Below are 22,157 nucleotides of genomic sequence, written 5' to 3'. Positions count from 1 at the left end.
ATAGTGGGATCAAGAGAAACAGCTGCCATGGAAGAGATGCTAAAAGTCTTACCTCACAGCAGCCTACAGTCCCACGAGTAAGGCAGTGCTGAAAATGTACCAATATCAGTACACCACTCCCTGGTTTAATTTACCCCATCTGGATATTTCTTCTTTTGATGCAGACTGTTCCCTGCTCAGTATGAAAGAGTTGATGGAGGCTGCTGCTTAACACTCAGATTTCCTCTTTCAATTTGGAGGGATGTGACTAATCTGGGTTTACAGCTTTTGCAAAGGAGACAGGACATCAAATTGTCTAAAGGCATTCCTGGATGCAGTTTATGGATCTAGCCCTTAGCAATTTTTCACTTTGAAGGTTGTATAACCACTCTGTCAGAACCAGAAGGCAATAATAAGGTCTAAAATCTACTTTTAAGGTTTCCAGTTAATAAAACATAACTGACAATAGTCTGAAGTCCTCCCTCCCCCAACCTTCAATACATAGAAATGAATTATAGCAGTTGGGCACTTAAGTGTATGTAAAGATTCCTGGACTGAAGCATGAAATAAAACAAAGGATTTAAGCAAAAGTACTTTTATTAGTAGTAAAGGGAAATGTGATATCTAAGAACTGTCAGATGAGAAAGTTTGATACAAAATGCTTTTTATAAGTTAAATCAGTAAGGAACTGCCTGGAAAGAACTGCAAAATGATTTCACAATTTCCAATGCCCTTGGCCATGAAGGAGGGATGAAATCTGATAAAACAGAAAGAACTGAACAAGGGGTAAATAAGTCTAACTATACACACACAGGCAGGGACTACAAATTAACTATTGCTTGAGAAGAAAAAATAAGGAATTAACATCAGACATCTCTTAAAACATCAAGTCAAGCACCCAGTATCAAGTAAAAATGTGAAACAGGATATTTGGATGATTAAGAAAGAAACTGTAAACAAAATAGAAAACATATATATATATATATATATATCACTGTATAAATACACCGTATCGCTATATCACTGTATAAATACATCATACACTCTTATGTTGAATAATTCATGCAGCCCTGGTCATTCTACTTCAGGAGAAAGAAGGGCAAGACAGAGAGAGAAGATTGACAGAAGAAGGAAGTAAATTCACAGAATATAGGACAAATTCAGACTACTCATCATAGTGCACCGCTCTGATTTGGGAAGCATTTGAACTGTACATATTGGATATAGAGCCCTGAAGATGTCTGGAAGTCAACAGCTGAAGGTGTCCCTATCTGTAGGGATTAGTGGAGGCCTTATAACAGGACTGTATCCCTACCAAGGCACACTGCCAGGTACACAGCTATGGAGGCTTGTGGCTTGAGTCGGTGCAGCTATTCTTACTTTATGCACAACCACGTGTCTTCTTGAAAAAGCTGACAGACAATATCAGGGAAGGATCACGAGGAGAAGTATGGGCAAGGTTAGAAACTAATATGTAGGCAAAACAACCATGCTGTCCTTCAGTCTCAGGATACATTATAATAGTTTGGTTTGTTTTCAATCTTTTTCCTGTAACACCTTGTGGCTACTGAGGTAGCTGGTATTAAATATCTTCCCAAATCATGCATCCAGTTCAGTGACTGAACCCAGAAGGCAGGTCAAACTGCATTTCCCAGAGGTTATGCCACATTTCCCAGTGGAATTTTTTTTTTTTTTTTTTTTGGTAGTAGTGGGTGGTAAGGTGCCACACAGCTGAATCCTCTCTCAGCACCAAAAGGTAGGTATGGATAACCTCCATATCTGCTATCATGCCAAAAGCAGTGGCAAAATTATGCAAAATCTGGAGCTTGACTAAATAAAATTAGTAGAAGTATTTTGATATTGCTTTATGTTGTGTCTCTTATTGCAGAGAGTTGTATGCAACTGAGTTAATGGAGTTCTTTCAAATATGTAAAAATGATATGTAAAAAACCTGTATTATGGGGTGATACTATGACACTACTTTCCAATCCCATTTTTTTAATGATAGATGGATTGTAACAAAACTTTGAGCTACATTTAATTGAAGAATAATTTAGGCAGGGAAGGTTTTGGTAAATTGACACTGTGGCTATAGAATTTAAATCTAGTATTATTTCAATAACACTGGAGAGAAATTACTGAGTGGGAATCATTCTTCAAGAACTGTTGAGCATTGAGTTTACTCTCTATACTTCATATGTTCTTTAGTAGCCGAAGTTTATACATTGACAGAGAAGTCTTGTAAACCTCATTGCTAAAATGGTACCCTGAGATGAAAAAGGCTTAATTAACTTAAGCAAAGTTCAATTTGAAGAAAATTAAAAGAAAGTGCTTGGCCACTAGTGGCATTTGAGAACCCAGTAAGCCACCATTTACCAAAATCATCAAGCAAATGATGGCTAAATACAACCAGTTAAGGATTTTTGGTAATATTTCAGCTATGACTTTCAGTTGCCTCCTCCTCACTCAGACAAATTATTTGAATCTTATCCAGAGTCCCCAAGATATTCTTAAATGAGGCCATTGTCTCCATGAGACAATACTTAAATCATTCCACTACTAGAAGAAACTAAAAATGGGTGTCATATTGATAAGGTGTCACGACAACCAACTGGATATCACTCTGGTGTACATTCAAGATGAATGACTCATGAAAAGCTGTGTTACCCTGAAGGAGAAGAAAAAATTATCCAGTTTTGTCCTCTAAAACTTACCAAAAAAGAAAAAAAAAATAATGTGCAAGTACTTATAATAGCCTAAACACCAATACTTTGCAGTCAGAAGTACCAAGTGAAAAGTGTCTATATATGCCAAGGTAATAGAATACTTCATTAACAGTAGTAGTCTCTCAACTGTCATACCAGTACATCTGCTAAGCTATAACTATGTTCAGAAACAGTTTCACTGGAGATGGAAAAATCTGAGCCTTTCCAGCATGCTTTCTGATAAACCTTTCCAGGCAAAATGGAAGAGCTTTGAGGAGGATTTAAGTGGAGACATAGTCGGCGGCAAAAAAGTGACTTCCTGTAAGTAGATCCAGTTTAAAATTCTTAAAGTAGTTGGCAAAATGCCTTTTCTCAGGGAGACATAGAATCTGGCTTTCCTCTTTGCAGACTAATCATTAGACACGTCTGATCACAGAAGCAGAGGAGAAGGAAGTGAGGAAGAGATTAGACTGGCCATTTTTCAGCTTTCTTAGTCCTGAAGAATTCTTACCTTGGAAATCAGGGTATTTGAAAACATCTCACAGACCTAACATGGCAATTTTCCTGTGTCCTTCTAAAAATACCAATTTAAAAAAAAAAAAAAAAAAAAAAAAAAAAAAAAAAAAAAAAAAACAAAACAAACCAAAAACCAAAACAAAACCACCCCAGAAAAACCAGTCCTACATAATTAAAATAATTCCCAATTTTATCAGAAATTTCATGGAAGGTCATAAAATGTGTTTTTTTTCATAATGAGCAAAATCCACCTTTATATTTTTCTGTAATACTGAAATAGATATTTTCAGTATTAAAAAACCCTGTTAAAATATTCTTCTTTCCTGTTTCCATTTCATTGTGAGTGGTATAATTTCTGTTTCTTTGTATTCTAGAATGAAAGGACATTTTAAAATGTCCCAGATTGCCTGGAGTATTATAATTTTGCTGAGTATTTCTCAACAAGACCTATTTGTAAGCAGAAGCAAAGACTCACATAGATTCATCTGCAGGAGTATGACTAACAGAATGCTCTCTGCCTCTTGCTACCATGAACAGGATCAGTAGGAGTAAATCTTTATCATCCCAGCTTAAATTTCTTCCCCAGCAGGATCTTTAAAAAGTTTAGTTAGCTGTTTCTCCTTCTCCTTTGCTCTTCTATATACAAATTTTATGTATAAGAGGGGAGCTAGAAAGAAGATGGGGAAGCAGGGTTATGTTAGTGTGAGGAGCTTCCAGGGCAGGCTTCCAGGGCAGCTTTGCTGGCTCTTCTCTCCCTAGCAGCATCACCACGTCCTGCTTTGCCATCCTCCTGAAATCATCATGCTCTTCAGATGTGGTCTTTCATCCTTGTCATTAGTCATAATCCTCAGTTTGTCAGATGTGTGTTCTGGCCTCTCCCACACACCTCTGTTTACTCTTCCTCCTGTTGCCAGTCTGTTCCTCCCTTCTTCTCCATTCCTTTCCATGCTTCTTTTCTACATTTCCATTCTCTAATCCCAACTACAGTCTTTATGGCCTTTAAAAAAATGCCTCATAGCGTTCACTGTGCCTCCAAACCAATCTCATGATCTTATGGTTATAACTCTTGTTTTGCTTCCCCTTTCTGCTTCCTTTGTCTCCTGCCATTATGCCATTTCTATTCAGGCTGTCATCTCTTCTGGAAAGGGATTTTTCTTGTTCTCTGTTTTGCAAAGCACCTGGCATGTTTTTGATTCTGTCAAACAAATAATAACAACAGATATGAAATTTGCAGTAGCAGAATCCTGATATCAGGAAGTAATAGAGGCAAATTACACTATCATTTTCATTGCCATGTATACACCACTATTTGACAAAAAATTCTCATTGACTGGCTAGGTAAACATCAATAAACTCGAAAATTCCCCAGCAAACACTTCTAACATGAAGGAGATGTAGTTGTGTTTCACGTTGGATCTCAATGAGCCACAGGATTATACTCGACAATTTCAGTATTGGAAACAAAGGAAATAAATGAATGAGGTGCAGTTTTTCAGATGGGGATTAGGTTATAAAATTAAGTATTGGGAGAAGATGTAAATAACTGTTTAAAACAGAGAAGCAGGACAAGGGTGGAATGGGTGTGTTCAATTTAACTCTGCTTAATTAAAAAAGGCATAGACAAAGTAGATATATTCTAGCATGTAAGCTAATGAAAGTAGACTCTTCCTTAGCCAAATATCATCAGAAGCTCTTAGTATGGCTGAAGAATCTTATAAAACATTTTGAGTGACTCATCTGAGTCATTATATGATATTAGGCATCTGGAGACAATGTTATGTTACTTGTGCTGCTAAAAAAGCCTCAACAAAACAAACCCAGAGTTTAAAAAAGAAAAAGAAAGAATAAGATGTGGATTTTACTGTACATTTAGTGACAGACTAGTCATATGAAATCTCTAAACAATATAGCTTTAGAAGTAATGGATGTAGGCCAGGACAGAATGAAAATTATTTTATATATGTGTAGAAATCTCTTAACTAAATTATTTGAAAATTCTTGGGAGAAAAGCAATTTGTTATAGACACTGAGACAAGCCAATGTAACACTAATGCTAAAGAAAAATAAACCAGCAGAAGAATGACCCCCTGCTATACAAACCAATATTCTTATAGCTGATTCCAAAGTAGTATCTGTCATTCCAGCACATGGATTAGATTATTTAACAGTGTGAATCAAAGGAAAGAGACTCATTCAAGAGAAAAGCGATATTAACACATCATTGCATGCCATACATCTCTGTCATCAAACTAGGAAAAATGGGAGCAGATGTTTTATGATAAACTGAGAAGAGGATCTGATGTTATTAATAGCCATAGTATCTGAGGCTTAACAAACAAAAAGAAGAGCTAGAGGAAGCAATCTCACGGAGTTACAGAAAGTTTTCTTCTGTCTCTAGTAAAGTGTCTTAGGTACAAATTTTACATGAAGGAAAGGTATTAACTAAGCTAAATCTCATTTCTATAAGGTTTTTTTCATCTTGCCTTTGAAGACCTAGTAATGCATGGAATGCATGAGAAAAGAATTTATCAAAAAGGCACTTTGAGGAAAAATGTTTTCAAAAAGAAAGATTTTTTTTACTCTGATAGGTCCTTTTAGTATTTTGAAGACAAGTAAGCCTTTGAATTAGTAAAAACGATTGACGTGAGTTTATTCAAAGCTAAAGGTAAATGGTAGCAAAAAATGGCACTTTGATGCATAGGTATTTAAAACCTCAAGTTATACTTGTCTTGGCTCTCTCTATCCTGGTATTTTTTGGTTAGCACCAGAATGAATGTCTCCAGATCAAGAGATTAATGAGATAGGGTACAGGGCTGCCCTGGATTGTGGCCCAGCTTTACAATAGGCTGCCACTTATTCTCACTGCCCAAGTACCAGTTTCACCAGAGCAGAGTCCAGGTTCAAGCTAGCAAGGATGAAACATCAACAAATGGGAGATGAGGATCCCCATGCAACACATGGCAAGTCGGTGAGATAATTTCCTTGCATCTCTCTGACCCAGCTACTCATTATCACAATGGTTCATTTCTAGTTGCTGTGCTGTTCTTTATCATTCTAGATTTGAATTAGACAGTCTATCTCTCTGGAAAGAGATGGAAACCCAAAATGGTTTGGAGAAACTGAAGGCCAGTCAAAGACAGCAGATGAAGCCTCTCTAGTGAGGATAGGGCTTCAGTTCTTGGTTGCTACATCTGTATGGTTGGATTTAGTATTTATTTATCCAGTCTCTGGTACATGCCAAGGCCATATCTGAAATCAATAATGAGAGAAGACATGCAAAAGTTACTACCCACACTGTGACTCCCACATAAAGGAAACCCTCTAAGAGCTAGCTCTCCGGGCATCCTGGGTGAGCCATCATGTATCCCTAGAGTAAATCAGGATGTGTCAGGGATTCACAGCCCCTAACCTTCTATGCAATCAAATCCCTAAATTCATCCTTTCAACAGGAGATGCATTTCAAGAAGGATCAAAGAGATCACATGCACTTTATCTAATAGTTGAGCAGTGTCAGAATGATATGGCAGTGCAGTGCCTAGGGACCAACATACTAGCTCTTCTGGGAAAAAAAGGCCACTCAATGTCTTCCAAGAAAAATCTCCATTTTACTGAGAACAACAGTCTCCTCATTGTTACAGAAGTGTCATAAACAAGATTTTCAGAGGAAGAAGGGGATTTCTGAAAAGGAAAGGTGCATCAGGAAGGGATTGTACAGTGCAGGAAGTAACATAAGAGGTAAGTTTGGACTCAGCTTACCCTAACCAAACTTTTCCCAGGCAAGCAGCTGAAGCTCAAAATGCCTGGCAACATATGAATACAAATATATGGTCTCTCCTTTCCCACACAGAGGTTGAAAATATCATGTTGGCCTTTTTGTATTAGCTTGTAACTTGTGGCCTTCCCACAGCTCTGTATTTTAGAGTCAATCTTAATCTTTCTATGCCTTTCTCACCCAAGATGTATGTAAGATTGCCACAAGTTCCAGAAAAGCAGGCCATTCATCAAATCACAGAAAAATAAGGTGAGCCTTATCCCTAAGGATGCCAATCAGGTATTACATGTCCATTCATCAGCATCCTAAACCATGGATAGCCATGATTCAACTCTCAATCAGCATGAGAGAAATCAGTCTGTTGTCTTGTTCTGGCATTTATGCTAAAAAAGGAGAAAGAGTGAGCCCAGTAACAGCTGGACATCATCCCTGTGAGATATCTCCCTACTTGCAGCAAATGGCTTCTACCAATTTACATCATATTTGTCTGCTTACTAATGCTCACTGACCTTAGCTGACAAGGACTTCCATCACTAAAAGGCTTTAAATTAAAAACAATAGCAACAACACAATAGAACTTATGGTCTAAGTACTGCCAAATATACTGTTTTGCAAAAGTATGCTGCAATGGTTCAATGACTCATTTTGTACATACATAAGTCTTTGCTAAGATATCTGGCATCTGTTTCTGTGGTAGCCAAAGTGAAGGTCTCTTAACTTAGACCTGAAAATTCAAGCTTAAATATCATGCAACCACTTCTGAAAGAATTATGAAATATATCTACATACATATATATAGATATATGTAATATCTTAAATTTAAATAATTTGACAGCATCTGATGTTAAAAAAAAATACATTCAGCTTTTCACAATCCTATTACAAATATACAGGTGTAAAAATGGTATTAGCTACTTTAAAGGCTTACTTTATAGAGATTTTTCTTCCCTTTTCAATAATTATTAAGATACTTTGCTATAATGAAAGCAGGCGATATTTCTAATGTATATCTTCTTGCTTTTTCAGCGAATAATTCAGAAACAGATGACATAGGTCAAGCATCAGTTGTCATATGATTTTCAACAATCCAGGTATATTAATGTCCTAAAATCCATAAGAAATGTTTATAACAGTACAAATGAATGTGAAGAGGCTTTCGAATGTGAAGAGGCTTTCCCCTCACTCATTATGAGAAGTGTAAAATCACAAAAGGTAACTCTTTTCTTCTGCTTTCCTGACATAATTCCTTCACTAGATAGGTTTGGGTTTTTTTAAATTTTTTTCTGCCATTCACCTCCCTCTTAGATTGCACTGCCAATAGAAAGATTTTGACATTATTTTAAATACATTCCATTAGCTTGTAACACTGGTGTTAACTGGGCAGTCCATGTAAGCCTGACATTCTGATCTTCTGTATTCAACAACTCCTCCCACTTTAAACACAGTTCTTTTTCTTGTTTGTTTTGATTTGTTTTTACCAACACTAATGACTTCTGCACTTAAGAGTGGTCTCCATGACTCGTAGCTTGTTGGTTGTAAATAGACATTGCTTTTGTTGTTGCTGGGGTAGTAAATATTCCTTCCTCATGATCATCTTCTACTTACCCTGCAGGGAAGCATGGGTACTGCTAGGTAAGTATTAATGACCGATGCCAGCTGCGGAGAAATTGAAGTAGAGCACAGTGCTGCAAATAGCTTCCTACCTAATGGCTGGGAAAATATCCCTCAAAGGCAGCTCTGCACAAGGAAACAAACATGGACAACTGCAGAGGGAATTCGGTGTTGGGAATACTCAAGTAACTACTGCAAGAAAGGTACTGTCTGGGAATCACCCTCCTGTTAGGAAAGCAGTTTCATGGAATAGGAGGAAGCTTGTGGCTGAGACTTGCAACAAAGAACACACAGTCTAATTGGGATGCTTTTGCCAGCAAGTAGAAGGCATAAAAGAGGATTCTCCTCTTGCACAAATTTAGGTAATGTAGGCATTGAGACAATTATTTCTCTTGAAAAGAGCACTACAAAGAAATGCCTGAAAGCTATTTTTTTCCTTCCCTGCCCCCATTCCTGCTATTGGCAGTGGATGAACTGAAGTGTAGGGAAGCTATGTAGTAAAGAGCAGCCTTTCCCTCTGCAACAGCAATGAATCATTTCTCCACAGCACTAAGTGGTTAAAGCCCAGTAACATTAAAGGAGAATCCTCATTAGGAATACCTCTCAGTATCTTGTTGGCCCAATTTCTTCAGGTAGGTATATTGGCCTGGATTTAAACCTAACTCTGTCTTTTTCTCCAGCAGTGCTATTTTGTATAGATTGATATAAGGGATGACTTACAGGCTACTCCAGTAAACAAACCAGGAGAGAGATGTGGAATGAAATGGCCTGAGGGCTAGAGCTCTGCAACTCTTTTACTTTCTGAATAAAATCCTAATCACCCAATCACTTAAAAAATGCCATTTCTGAGCAGCCTTCAGGAAGTATCTGGGTGATGTTACTAAGTTTCTTCCAGGTAAATCAGATTTCTCATGCAATGTACTATGTGAAACATCAGGGGAATAACACATTTAATTTATGACTATGACTGAAAAGAACATGCTGGTGTGAACAAATCTGAGATTCCTGCACCTTCTTGCTGTTAAGCTACACATGTATTCTTGGCATAGGCTGTTTGTCCCTGAGAAAAGGAAATTAAAACGTTTTACAGCAGATATGTTAAAAATGGACATGCAGCCCTTCAGGAAGCCAGTGGAAGTTGGCATAGTAACCCAGGTTGAACAACAGTCAAGAAATTGCCTGAGTAATGTTTCTACAGACAGGAAATGAGAGGAATCAATGTGCATACATTCTGTCTGTCTGTCTGTCTATCTATCTTTCTATCTATCTATCTACCTATCTATCTATTTTTCAGTCTAGCCTCCTGCAAACCAGGTTTGAATGTTCTAGTAAAAACAATGGATGATTTTTCTTCTCAATGAGACAATATCTGTGGATCAGGAAGTTTGTTCCTCAGTGTAAATTCATGGTTTTCTTCATAATTCTAATGAAAGAATCACAGAATGGGTCAGGTTGGAAGGGACCACACTGGGTCATCTGGTCCAACCTCACTGCTCAAGCAGGGTCATCCTAGAGCACATGGAACAAGATTGTGTCCAGATGGTTCTTGAATATGTCCAGTGAGGGAGACTCTACATCTCCAGGCAATATAATCACAAGATAATTTCTATTGCACTTCATCGATCCTACAGACTCTCATCATTCCTTCTGTTTTGTTTTGGCACAAAAGAGGAATGTTTTAGTTAATGTCTTGGGTCTATAATGTCTCCATTTTATAAATAACTTGACATACTCAGAATCATGGAACTCTAGTATCAGTAGCACACATAAGTCTTTGGGCATAGCTATGGCTCAAAGCACTGTGTGCCTTTTTCAGTGTTAGCCATGTTATGATTCATCAGATAACCTCTAAGTTGTAGTTTTTAATTATTGATTATTATTAGCAGCACTGTTCTACAATTGGATATTTGGTTCAATTAAATGCAGAAGCCTGGGTCCATAGATGAATAAATTTTCTATTCCAGATTTAGCTCTTCTGGCACCAGGCATTATGTCTTGTTTTGTCCAAGATTCATTTGGCTGGCTACACAAGTTTCGCCTGGCTGTATCACATCTTTTTTTATAGTCTATCAAGACATCAGTTATTTTTTAACTTGTGGTTCTTTTTTGGTCACTCTAATTAGACATTAATTTCACCCAATTTGTATGGAATAAGTGCCAAAATCTGCTATCATTATACAACACTTAAAGATAACTACTCCAAAATCATCTGAGAGTAAATATCATCATAGTTCATGTCTTATTTTCAGGTTTTTATTGTAAAATTCTCCTTTCACGTCTCAATTTCAAGTCTGCTTGAATGAGTTGTGTATTACCAAGTTGCTTTCCCATCTGTCTCAATTTAGTCTCTTTGACAAATTCCAATCTGGCCTGAGGAAAACTCAGAGTACTGAAACCACTCCACATTACATTATTAGGTATATTATATTAACAGTGTCTCTTTACTTAAAAAATCTTCACACTCCTTAACTCCCTGCTAGCAATATTTTGTGGAGCTCTACAACTTAGACACTGTGAATGACTTCACAGCTCTCTTTCCACTCCCTCCCATATTCTGACTTCTCACCATGTACCAAAGCAAGGGTTTTCATCCCTAATTTCTAACCTTTCATAATCTTGTTGAATGTAACCTATAGGGTGTACACATCACTCCCCTTTCACTTTCAAACTGCCTAACCCTCACCCACCCTGAAAGTGCTCTGAGAATTTCATAGATGTTACAGCACATTAATTTTATCCCTTAGCCTGTCCCAACAGATTTGGCTCTAAATGCATGTGTCAATTATTGTAACCTAAAAGTCTCAAAAAAACAAATCCAGAGGAAAAACTCTCAAAAAAGTAACTTGCATTCTGCCACTACTCTTTCATCAGGATATTGCAGATTTTATGCCTATGGTTTAATCCTTTATATTTTTCAAATCCGTATATGGAATATGTTACAAAAATGGGAAGCCCTGTTATACTTTGGGTTTCACAAGCCATTTGTTGGATGACATTTCTTCTGGATGAGGTTTCTTTTTTTTTTTTTTTTTTTTTCTTTCTTTCTTTCTTTCTTTCTTTCTTTCTTTCTTTCTTTTCCCCTAAACTGTTGTATTCCATCCCCAATCCATTTTTGCAGGAACTTTAATTGCAGAACTGCCTATTTCAAAGTAAACAGAGGGCTGCACTATGCAAACAATAAACATCTCTGTTTAAAAGTAATTGTTGACTACATTTGAAACACTTAAGGGAATAAAAGAAAATATACAGGCTGCAGCCCAGGATTTCTTGTTTTACTAGAAATTTGTTTTCGACTGAGACTTTTGAGTACTTCTGCAAATCTTAAATCTACCATATACTGGTCCATTACAAGTTAGTGGGGGGAAAAATTCACTTGTTTCAATTTATCAGTTAATTGATCAGAAGTACAATCCAAACAGGTCCTGAAGATGGAGAAAACCTGGTGTAATGGTTGCTCAGCAAATCATAGCACCAACTCTCTGAATATCCCTGCAGCACCTGCTGCCAGAATGGCTCTTGGGCAAGAATTTGTACTGTACTTTTCTAAAACAGCACTTGTCATTCTGCATGGGATCTGTTCTGTCCCATGAGAACTTCAAATGTCACTTGTTTAAAATAAAACTTTAAGAGAAACAGCCCAACCAACAAACAAAACCCACCAAAGACCAAATGCATATCATGAGCACATCGGTTTTAAACCACATGCAAGGAGGCAATGAATTAAGGATGTTTTAGCTCTAACATGTCACAAACATACTTTTAAAAGGTGAGATGACCATTTTTTTGGCTGATTTGCCCTTCACTCCTTTCACAGAGCCAGTGCTTCATGCCATTACTGGGCAACAGAATGTTGGCTGAACCTGCCCTTGTGGCAGGTTGTCTCTGTATTGCCTGGCATTATGGCTGTGGTGACACGATCACCCTCTCAGCAGTAACCCCAAAGTCATAGAATTTTAATAATTCTCAAAATTTCTATATATGAATTACTTAGAAAGTTAAAGACAAATTATTATTTTTTTTATTTCAACTACTAACCAATAAATGTAAAAAAATATCAACAACAAAACAAAAATAAACCCCTTCATCCCCCACATTAAAGCAATAGTTTTTTTTAACATTCAAAACAATGGAAACTATTCATCGTATATTACTATTAGTGGAGAAAAGCAAATTTAATTTAAAATAATTTTTTCAAACTCCCTCAGTGAATGCCAGATAGTTCAAGCTTAAACAAATATAAAAAACCTCATTTTAAATTGAAAATAATACAGACAGAGCTCAATTATTGAGATATTAAGGGCAACATTCAATTTGAGATACATTTAAGCATCTTTGCCTCCTGGAGATTTTACATGACAAGGCTTTAGATAAACATGGTTTTGCAAACAGCGGTTATCATATCTGATCACATAACCTCTGGACTAAAGCAGTATGTCAGCAAATATTTCTGATTTTTTAAAATATTAAATAACTGTAATTTACTAGGCAGGTCTTTCTCAGAACAATCACAAAAAAATTCAAAAATTGATACTCACATACAAAAAGCATTTAGATGGCCTGTTACAAGTCTCTGAGTAATAATAATAAAAAAATCACCTCTCTCTGTGATAAAGCCCAGTTTAAATACATTCTGGGATATACCAGTGGTGGAGGAGCTGCCTTTCTAGGACACTCAGCTTACAAGGAAAACTGTAGCAGCCAATGACAGACAGGGTAGGAATCACTTTACCTAAGTTTAGCTACATAGATATTAGATGCCTAATTTAAGCTAATCATCTGGCTTCCCTCTACATCTAATGGAGATAAGCATTCCCAGAGGGAGATTCATCCTGCTTTTTTTTAGGCACCTCTCTTCTGGATGCCTGCACATGGATAAAGTCAAGATCAGTCTCACTGACAGCCTGATAATCTGTCATTAACAATGCACAATGTCCAAATTCTTTGAAATGAAGCCAGAAGTGGATTTTTTTTAATTATTTAGCCTTTCATTTTCCTTGTGACCCAACTTTTTCTTCAGTTCCTCCCATGAACATCAACTTTCTCTGGCACTTTATTTTTCTTACCCTGGACCACGTTTTCTGAAACCTGGGGAATTGTAACCAATGTCAATATTTTGCTGCTCTACCAGTTACAAATCCATTTACATGCATGTGCTCTAAACTGCAGTAATGATCTGAACACGTAGATAAGTTATCTGATTGATTGCGGTTGATCGCGATTGTGCTTTCTGGGTCTACTCTACCACTTTCAAATGTGTAAAAATCTGTGGCAACATTAAGGCAGTCAAGGTATATAGATGAATGCTAAAATATATTTACTATTCAAAGAAGATGGCTTAAACCAAACCAGGAAAATTAAGGAAGAAATACCGTTAGGGCCCTCACTTGTACATGCGTGAGCCCAAGTCACCACACATGCTTAGAGGCCTCTGTGCTTCAGAATATTGAACAAGTCCTAAAGGTGAAGCCTGACCTCAGTTCTTCTGCATTTAGGGTTTGTAGGTTCTCAGCAATACCAGCATTGCTGCACGGCGCCTTTGATGACCAAGCCCTTAGAAACAGTAGCCGAGATTTATAAGGAAGCAAGTGTCTGAACTTAAAGACTCTTAAATTCTTAGCTGGGTGCCTAAAGCAGCAACAAGGCTGACAAGCACCCTGCCCAGCTGCCCACAGATGCTCACCCCAGTGGTGAGGCACCTAGCATTTGTTATAACACAAAATGGATGTTTATTAATTGTTTATTTATTAATTGTGTTCTAATGGCTACTTGAAGTGCCTTGGCCAAGTGCTTGCATGCACTAATTCCAATATTGGGCATGCAGTCTACTCTGCATCTTACTCCTACAGATTTTTTAGAAAATTAATTTTAATATTAAAAATCCATCTTGACCTGCATAAGTGAAAATAACTCTGTTACTACTGAATGACAATCTAATACGAAATAAGAAATAGTCACCTTTTTTTCTTACTCTGCCCAAATCCAGGCAATAAATTAGGCTTCTCAGCATGACTGTAAAGTGCTGTGAATTGTATAAACAATCATATATGGACACTGAAAAATAACCCTTATGCACATTGCATTATAGTTCCAAAAATATATTTACAGTCTATTACAAAGATTACAAATGGAAGTGTCTATGTATCAGGATTATGCTAGTTAAAAGCTTTTTTACAGATTTTCTTCAACAAAGGTGGGTGGGGACAAAAAATTAGTATAACCAGACTGATTTTTCTAGTGAAACAAATAAATAAAATGACAAATATAACACTGTACAGTGATCTAAAAAGGGGGAGAAAAAAAGGAGGGGGAAAAATGATGCATTTAAGTTTTTGATAACTATCTTTGGTCCTAAATGTGGGAAAACACATTATGTAGCACTGAATATACATGTTTGTTTGTGATGCTCTGCAAGTAAAATAGAAAAATATAGTGCATTTTCAATGTATTCAGAGCTCACTACACATAAATGTGTGTACAAAACAAGACAGTATAAATAAAATTTACAAGTTTTACAAAGGAACATTTACAAGGTTTTTCTTTTGTTTTTGTGTTTTTTTCATTGTTGGTTTTTTTTTTTTCTTTTTTTTTTTTTTTTTTTTTTTTTTTTTCTTTCTTTTTTTTGTGTGGATGCCCACATTATCAAACCAGACCAATTTATGACTGATCCCTGGGATCTTTCTCTATCAAAATCAATAGAAGCAGCCCAATTCTCTTTGGAAGTACAGCATTTCATTGCTGGGGTAGTTCACAATTTTCAGATTTTTTTTTAAAGCATTTCTCTCTGGTTCATGTACATTCTTGCAATATCTGTAAAGACTCTGTTCATTATTGCTTAAGGTAATTAAATATTTTAATCAAAGAAAATTTATATATATTTAAATGATGTGAAAAGATATTACATTGAGCAACTACCTTTGCATCTCTGTTCCTGATGAATGACTGTTACAACTGTGTGACCATGCACACACATGTTCATTCAGAGCAGTAAAAGCTTGTAAAAAAATTGAAAATTTTGAACTGCCCCTTGTCTCATGCTCTACAGTTCTCATAAAAAAGTTATGTCCTTATTCTGACAGCTGGACTGCATACGGCTTAAACTCATAGAAAATATACACCAGCTATTTCTCTTAGATTTGCTAATGCAGAGTACTGAAAAAAACGTGATGTGCTCAGATTAAATGGTTTAGGTAACACTGGAGAACTGCACCCATATTCTGAGACACTCCTACAATCACTTGTCCATTCAATGCTGTGTCTCAGCAGGTTTACAGTTGTAGATCTACGTCTTAGAATATATCTCAGTTTAACTCTAGTCCATTAAAATCATCTTGCAAACAATTTGCTAAAAGTGCCTAGAACTACTTAGGGGTCATTATTGCTTTTCTTTTTCTTTACTTTTTTTTTTTTTCTCTTTTATTTTCTTTGAAAAGATAGCATATGTATAACCTTAAAAAATTCTTTAAAAAATATCAGAGCTCTTGGCAACTTGCATTTTCCTGACTCCCTGCCAATTAGCTACCCATGTCAATACGGTGTTGATTTAACAAAAGGAAATGGCACAAAGGGATACCAAAGTTCGGATAGATATACATTGCTTGGTCATGCTTCTTAAATCTCTAGGAACTCAAATAATCCTTCAGAGGTACCCAGTGTAGTAATGTGTCATTGAATTAGCACTAAAAAGGTCCAAAGATATAAACATCATACTAAAAGAAAGTCTTTATGAAGAATAAACACAAATGATTAAAAAAAGATTCAGAAATCACAGATTTAAGGAAAATATTTTGTTGAATTCAACAATAATATCATGATTTTATCTGACAAATATATTCTTTTTTAAATTTTTATGTACATTTAAAAAGTCTATTAGATAAAAAGGAGGTTAGAGAGCTCAAGGTGTTTGTATGTTTATTCAGGTAGTACTTTGTTTATTGTCACTGCTGTTTTCCTTGCCACCACTGGTGGATCCTAATTCCCTTTTCATAAATTCTGGTGGCACTTAGGAGTTCAAGTCTGTAGGTGCTTCTTGTAGCTCTTCTATTCACTGCAGGAAGGACCCAGGAAATCAAGTGTCTTCTAGCAGCACTTCATATATACTGAAGGCCAGTGCTGTTCTCTCAGTCTGTCACCTCCCTCATAAGGGAGAAATGTCTATCACACTTGGATGCCAGTGCCGTGTAAATGTAGCATTTGTGCTCTCATAGTCTGAATGCTGCTCATGATTTTCTTTTGATGACCAACCAACGTGATCCCTAAACTCATCACATCCCTGGGGAAGATAAATGCGTACATTGTTAATTTTTCAACTTAGACTGCTATTGTATGGTATTCAACTGTGAGTCAAAGCTACGCAGTGGTTTGGACTACAGGGTTCTGACATGGAAGCTACGCCGTAACCTCAGCTCAGCACTGGGGAGTTCCTACAGGCACTGTTCAACCTCTCAGCCTTGAGTGCAATTACATGACAAGTGTCATGTGATTACACTGTGTGGGTCTCCACATCTGAGAAGGAGGTCAGTAGGTTTTACATTAAGATAACCTTTTAGTGTAGCTTTTAAGAATGCCCGAAGACAAAGACACTCCTCTTGTAAAATACTTTGGGTGGTTTTCAGGACAAAGTTATGTATAAATACAAGATTTTTGGGATCATAGTCTGTTTCCTAAAGAGATGCCTAGCTGCTTTTGCATATTGACACATACCCATCATGCAAATGAGTAAGGAGCAGCAGTTTCAACTGCACCCCTACTAATGCTAAAAGCTTGTGGACTCTGATGACAGGTCCCAAGCTATAGGCCGAGACCCCTAGTGACACCAGGCAGAAAAGAATAGGGTTGAAATCTTGTGAATATTGGGTTAGAAACTTGTTTTGAAACCCATGGCTCTCTAAGAGGAATTACATGTGTTTGGCAACCACCAGGACAAGGAAGTTGCTTGCAGGGTGTCAAGAAGACCTGTTTTAAGATGATAGTACTGATACAGGCCATGTTTGCCTTCAGAAAATTGTTTTGCTTCTACAGACTTATCCTGATGCAAAGTCCTGTTTTGCAGGACACAGACAGCCCCCAGTCAATTAGAAGAAAATGCCACATCTTCCCAGAACACATTGGGAAAAAGGTACCAATTAGGTGGTGCAGGCAAAGTGGTTATTTTCCTATACATACATACTTCAGAAGGGGCCACATTCTCCCTCAAATTCTAGTCCCTTGGTGTTATTTCAATTGGTCTGAAAAGCAGGGAAAAAAGTGATGCCACACAGAGGTAGCAGGGTATTTGCCCTTTCATGAGATGCTGTAATGCAACATCATCAGCTGCTAAAATGGCTGGTTTGACCCCAAGTACTGTGTTAGTACTCAGGGTAAAGTTTTGGAGTTGAACATTGTGTATTATTGTACCTAGAAAATCCCTAAATGCAAGTTAAACATGCCCAGTACTAACTTACTCAATAGTCATCCTGGCAACTGATTCAAGAGAGTTGTAGCCTGCTGCTGTGAAATTATCCTTATATCTTTCCATCTTAATAGCTTGTAACCATTCGCCTACGGAGCAGAAAGTGGTAAAATCGGGAGTGTTCTGGTCCAGAAGAGGGCTAATTGGTCTATGGAGAAGGAAAAAGGAAAATAAGTTGTTTCCAAAGAGAGTAAAACATCAGGGAGTATTTAGCAAGGTGAGAGTCAAATAAGGTTTGGGAATAAAAATGTTGAGAATAGAAAGTTATAGGGCTTTATACACAGTTTAGATTATTCTGTGAATAGCTCTTGACTGTTCTGTGGCTCACAATATGTACTTCCTAAGCTTATTGACATAAAAGATGAAAGGTCAGAGTAAGCAAAATCAGCCTAATGGACTACTTTTACCAACAGAAAATCAACCTTATTACCTAGCATGACAGCAGCTGTCTCTATATTGCTGAGTAAAATAAAGATGCTATTCTTTTATGCATCTTAGAAAATATACTAGTAGCTATTCCCATTTTTCAATTGGATGGGACAAAACAAAGACAAGGGAAGAGCAGAGGCACAAAGTCTTAAGGTCACAAAGCAAATCAGCCAGTAGAAGAATCAGGAGCAGAATCAACAGCAGTTGATTCCCTAGTACAGTGGTCTAGCTAGCAGATCAAAAGATTACCATGATTAAATAATTCATCTGAAATTTATGAAGAAGCCATTAAAAACTACATCATGAAATACAATGAGATGCAATCACTGAAAGGAGTTAAAGCCAGAAAATGAAAGATAAAAATCTAGAGTGTAGCATGTCAAGGTACATTGGCCAAGCATGAGTATTGTTAATTACTATTTCTACTGTAGCAGTTCCTAGGGCAAGGGATGCATCATATAAAACTACAAGAGACAATGATCCTTGCCCCCCAGACTTTATGATTTTAAGAAACAAGGAAAACATAGACTAGTGGTGAGAGTGTGGAAAGAGTTATGAGCAGGCAGTAGTTTACTGAGAAATGTGTTAGTTCCACAATATTTACTTTATTTTGGATTCTACAGAAGTCCTTTTTTTTTTTTTTTTGCTTTGCTTAGCATGGTAAAAAAGAAGGGCAAATGAGGGAAGAGAACAGGGAAGAGAAAGAAGGAGGAACTGAAAGACAGATGAAGTAAGTGTGAACTGGAACCAGCCACCAAGCAGAACATCCAGAGCCCAGCCATGTGCACCGTCATAAGAACACACACTAAAGCTTTTTCTTACCTGCTACAGGTTCCCAGTGGGGTTTTCAAGCTGTTTGGATTTCTAATCATTTTGTCCAGAATGCCAACTATCTGCTCAAACTTTGGCCTTTCACCACGTTCCTTCTGCCAACAATCCAGCATCAGCTGGTGCAGTCCTGCTGGGCAATCCATGGGTGCTGGCAAACGATAGCCTTCTTCGATTGCTTTTATAACCTAGTAGCCAACATAGTTAATCACTTTTCATCAACAGTAATTTAAAGAATATGTATTGCTACCCAGTTCAAATATCTAAGAAAAAAAAATAAAAATAAGATTAAAATAAAATAAAATAAAATAATTAATAAACTAAAATTTGCCATTGGTGTTGCAAAAATATGAGTCTGTTGTTTTGACACTAGCTTTCAGGTTTTCAAATAATTTCCCCAGCTTTATCTTTGGCCTTATTAAGCATACTGTTCGATATCTGCTGAACATAGCTATATTACCTAGACAAGTGAGTAGTGGGGAAAAACAATTAAATTCACCAAGGGAGCAACAGATAGATTGATAAATGGAGTTATTTCAGAAAGCATTATTACTAGCCCCAAGGTTTTTACCAGAGTGTGTGGTAGAAGCAACTGACTTTTAAATGGATGGATATCTGTGCATGCACATACAAAATACAAGAAGCCTGAAGGTATTATAAAAGGATCCAAGAAAAATGTTTAGCAGATAGAAATTGTTAGGGAAAAAGTTGTATTCTATGTCTAGCCATGTTATATTAATGATAAAGCAGCAGAACTGTGCCACGTGAGAGAGAAAGGCCTGGGTAAATGCTATTTTAATATATCACAGAAAGTTAGATTGAATAAGAGATGATGCTAGATGATGACATGATTAAAGGACAGCATAAATGTCTGAACTAAGAATTACACCCACCCGTTGACTTCCTCAGCCAAGTCCATTTGGATTTAAGTAAAAATAAAAATGGATAAAGTAAAATCACAGCAAACTGCTGTAAACCTTGAGGGCAGAATAAAAAGAGCACATCAGGAAGCAAGGCAGATAAGAAAAGCTAGTGAAAAAAGGCTAAAACACTGTTCATGGGGGATTTCAAGTATACTGACATTGACTGACACAGCAGCATTAGAATTGCTAAGGAAGGGTGCTTGTTCCTGAAGAGGAGTGCATGGGACTGTTTGCTCCCTCATTTTGTATAGAAAGCAAGATCAGAAACTGTTCTAGATATAGTTCTGGAAAGTAGATCTGGTATGATAAACAAATTTGGTGACTATCCAGGTTTTAGTAAAAATAATAACCTCAGAAAGAAAATAATCTGTAGGTTCTGTGAGAAAATGTAAAAATAGTGGACTGCAAAGTAGACAGAACTGCAGACAATACAGAACGACCTTCAAAAAGCTGGCTGAAATCCAGCCAGGTTTTGTATCAAAACCTTTTGCATAAAAGAATTTTTGTGAAAAGAGAAGGCACAGCTCAGTGGTAGGGCACTGACTGCAGTTTTGTGTCACAGAATGTCCTTCTGACCTCAGGGAAGTTGCCTCATCTCCCTAGGCCTCAGCTTTCTCTGTGAACATTTAGAATGACAGTACTGTCCTACAGCTCAAAAATGACTGAGAAATATTCAATTCCTGCAGAAACATCCACACCTTGAAGAATGAGTGCATTGACCTTTTACAAACGTTGAAGTTGTCTGTCAGAGAGGGTGGGGAGAGAGGTTTTCTGCAGAAGAACAGGAAAATTGGAAGAACAGAGCTATATAGTAAAGAAAGCATTAAAAGTAAGATGTAGGATCCTTTAGAGGCATATTAAGAGGAAAAAGAAAAGGACAGCTCCTTAAGCTTAGAAGTAGTAGTGGAATAAAAGTAAAAAATAACCTACAGTGTGTACAGGACAATTGCTGTGCTGTGAAAAGTAACGCAGAAATTTCTAACCTTCTAAATGGCAAAAGGTATTAAACACTTTGAGCATGCTACGTAGGATTTACCACAAAAGAAGTAGTAGTTCCTTAAGAGGTCAGAAGGCAGAGATGATCAGTGAAAAATGAAAAAGTAGGTGTCAGAAACAACAGCGCAACCACCAAAATATCTAATACCATTAGAACTGGCAAATGATCTACATAAGACTATATCCAAGAATGTAAGGGAGAGTGAAAACATGAATGAAGGGATCAGAACAGGAGTTTTCCCCATGCACTACGAACTGCAGAGAAACCTAAAGAAAATTGTGAATAAAGTGGTGATATTGTTTTTGAAAGGCTTTGGTGATACTTCAGAAATAGTTTCTCTGATGTGTATTCTAAGCAAAAAGGGTGAAACTGGGAAAATATAAAATAATGAATCAGCTAGACATGGATGGAATTGCTGCGAATATCTAAAACATTGAAAAAATATTCTAAAATATTGATAAGTAAAGTACAACAAGGGTCCACTCTGCTAAGAAAGGAGGAGGTGGAGTTCAAAACATCGGTACTCAAAGAAAAAGAAATAGATGCAGGATATTTTGGGGTTTTTTTATAAGCAAATCTACAAAGAGAAAACATTCTTTTTTCTTACTAATAGAATTGATTTATATCATCTATCCCCTCCTCACAATTTGTTTTTGAAATTCTGCTTTTGCTGCAAAAAAGAGTAAAAGGGAATACTGTTAAGACTATGCTTTTATCAAAACCAGGCTATCTGAGGTTGTAAAGCAGGATACAAAAGGACTGGGTCTGTTCACTTTATATACTGGATGCCAACAAGGAATTATTAAATATGGGTAACTGGGCAATGTAATGTTGGAACTCTGACTATGGTGATAAAACAATAATACAAATTAATGATTATAATAATGATAAAAAATCCAGAAGTGTAGCCTTGCCCTTTTCTGAAGAACTAATCTGCACTGGGGTCAGA

General features: G+C 36.8%; 1 protein-coding gene across 7 annotated transcripts in view; it reads right to left on the bottom strand.

The window, feature by feature from the left end:
• Positions 1 to 990: 990 nt before the first annotated feature.
• Positions 991 to 22,157, bottom strand: part of EPHA7 (EPH receptor A7) — a 165,461-nt gene continuing 144,294 nt past the window's right edge. For 4 of the 7 annotated variants that reach the window (XM_083857370.1, XM_083857371.1, XM_083857375.1 and 1 more), the window contains 3 exons: positions 19,283 to 19,476; positions 18,024 to 18,179; positions 15,965 to 16,852 (listed from right to left, as the gene is read on the bottom strand). In XM_083857370.1, the coding sequence (XP_083713496.1) occupies positions 16,738 to 16,852; positions 18,024 to 18,179; positions 19,283 to 19,476 (465 nt within the window). In that variant the 3' untranslated portion in view covers positions 15,965 to 16,737. Of the gene's footprint in view, positions 4,396 to 15,964; positions 16,853 to 18,023; positions 18,180 to 19,282; positions 19,477 to 22,157 lie in introns of those variants that run through there. The other 3 variants (XM_083857377.1, XM_083857372.1, XM_083857373.1) reach the window with 3 other exon arrangements.

This window comes from Zosterops lateralis, assembly GCF_965231275.1.
Source record: "Zosterops lateralis genome assembly, chromosome: 3".
Lineage (NCBI taxonomy): Eukaryota > Metazoa > Chordata > Aves > Passeriformes > Zosteropidae > Zosterops > Zosterops lateralis.
Note: the sequence above shows the minus strand (reverse complement) of the source record. Positions and strands in the feature narration are given on the sequence as shown.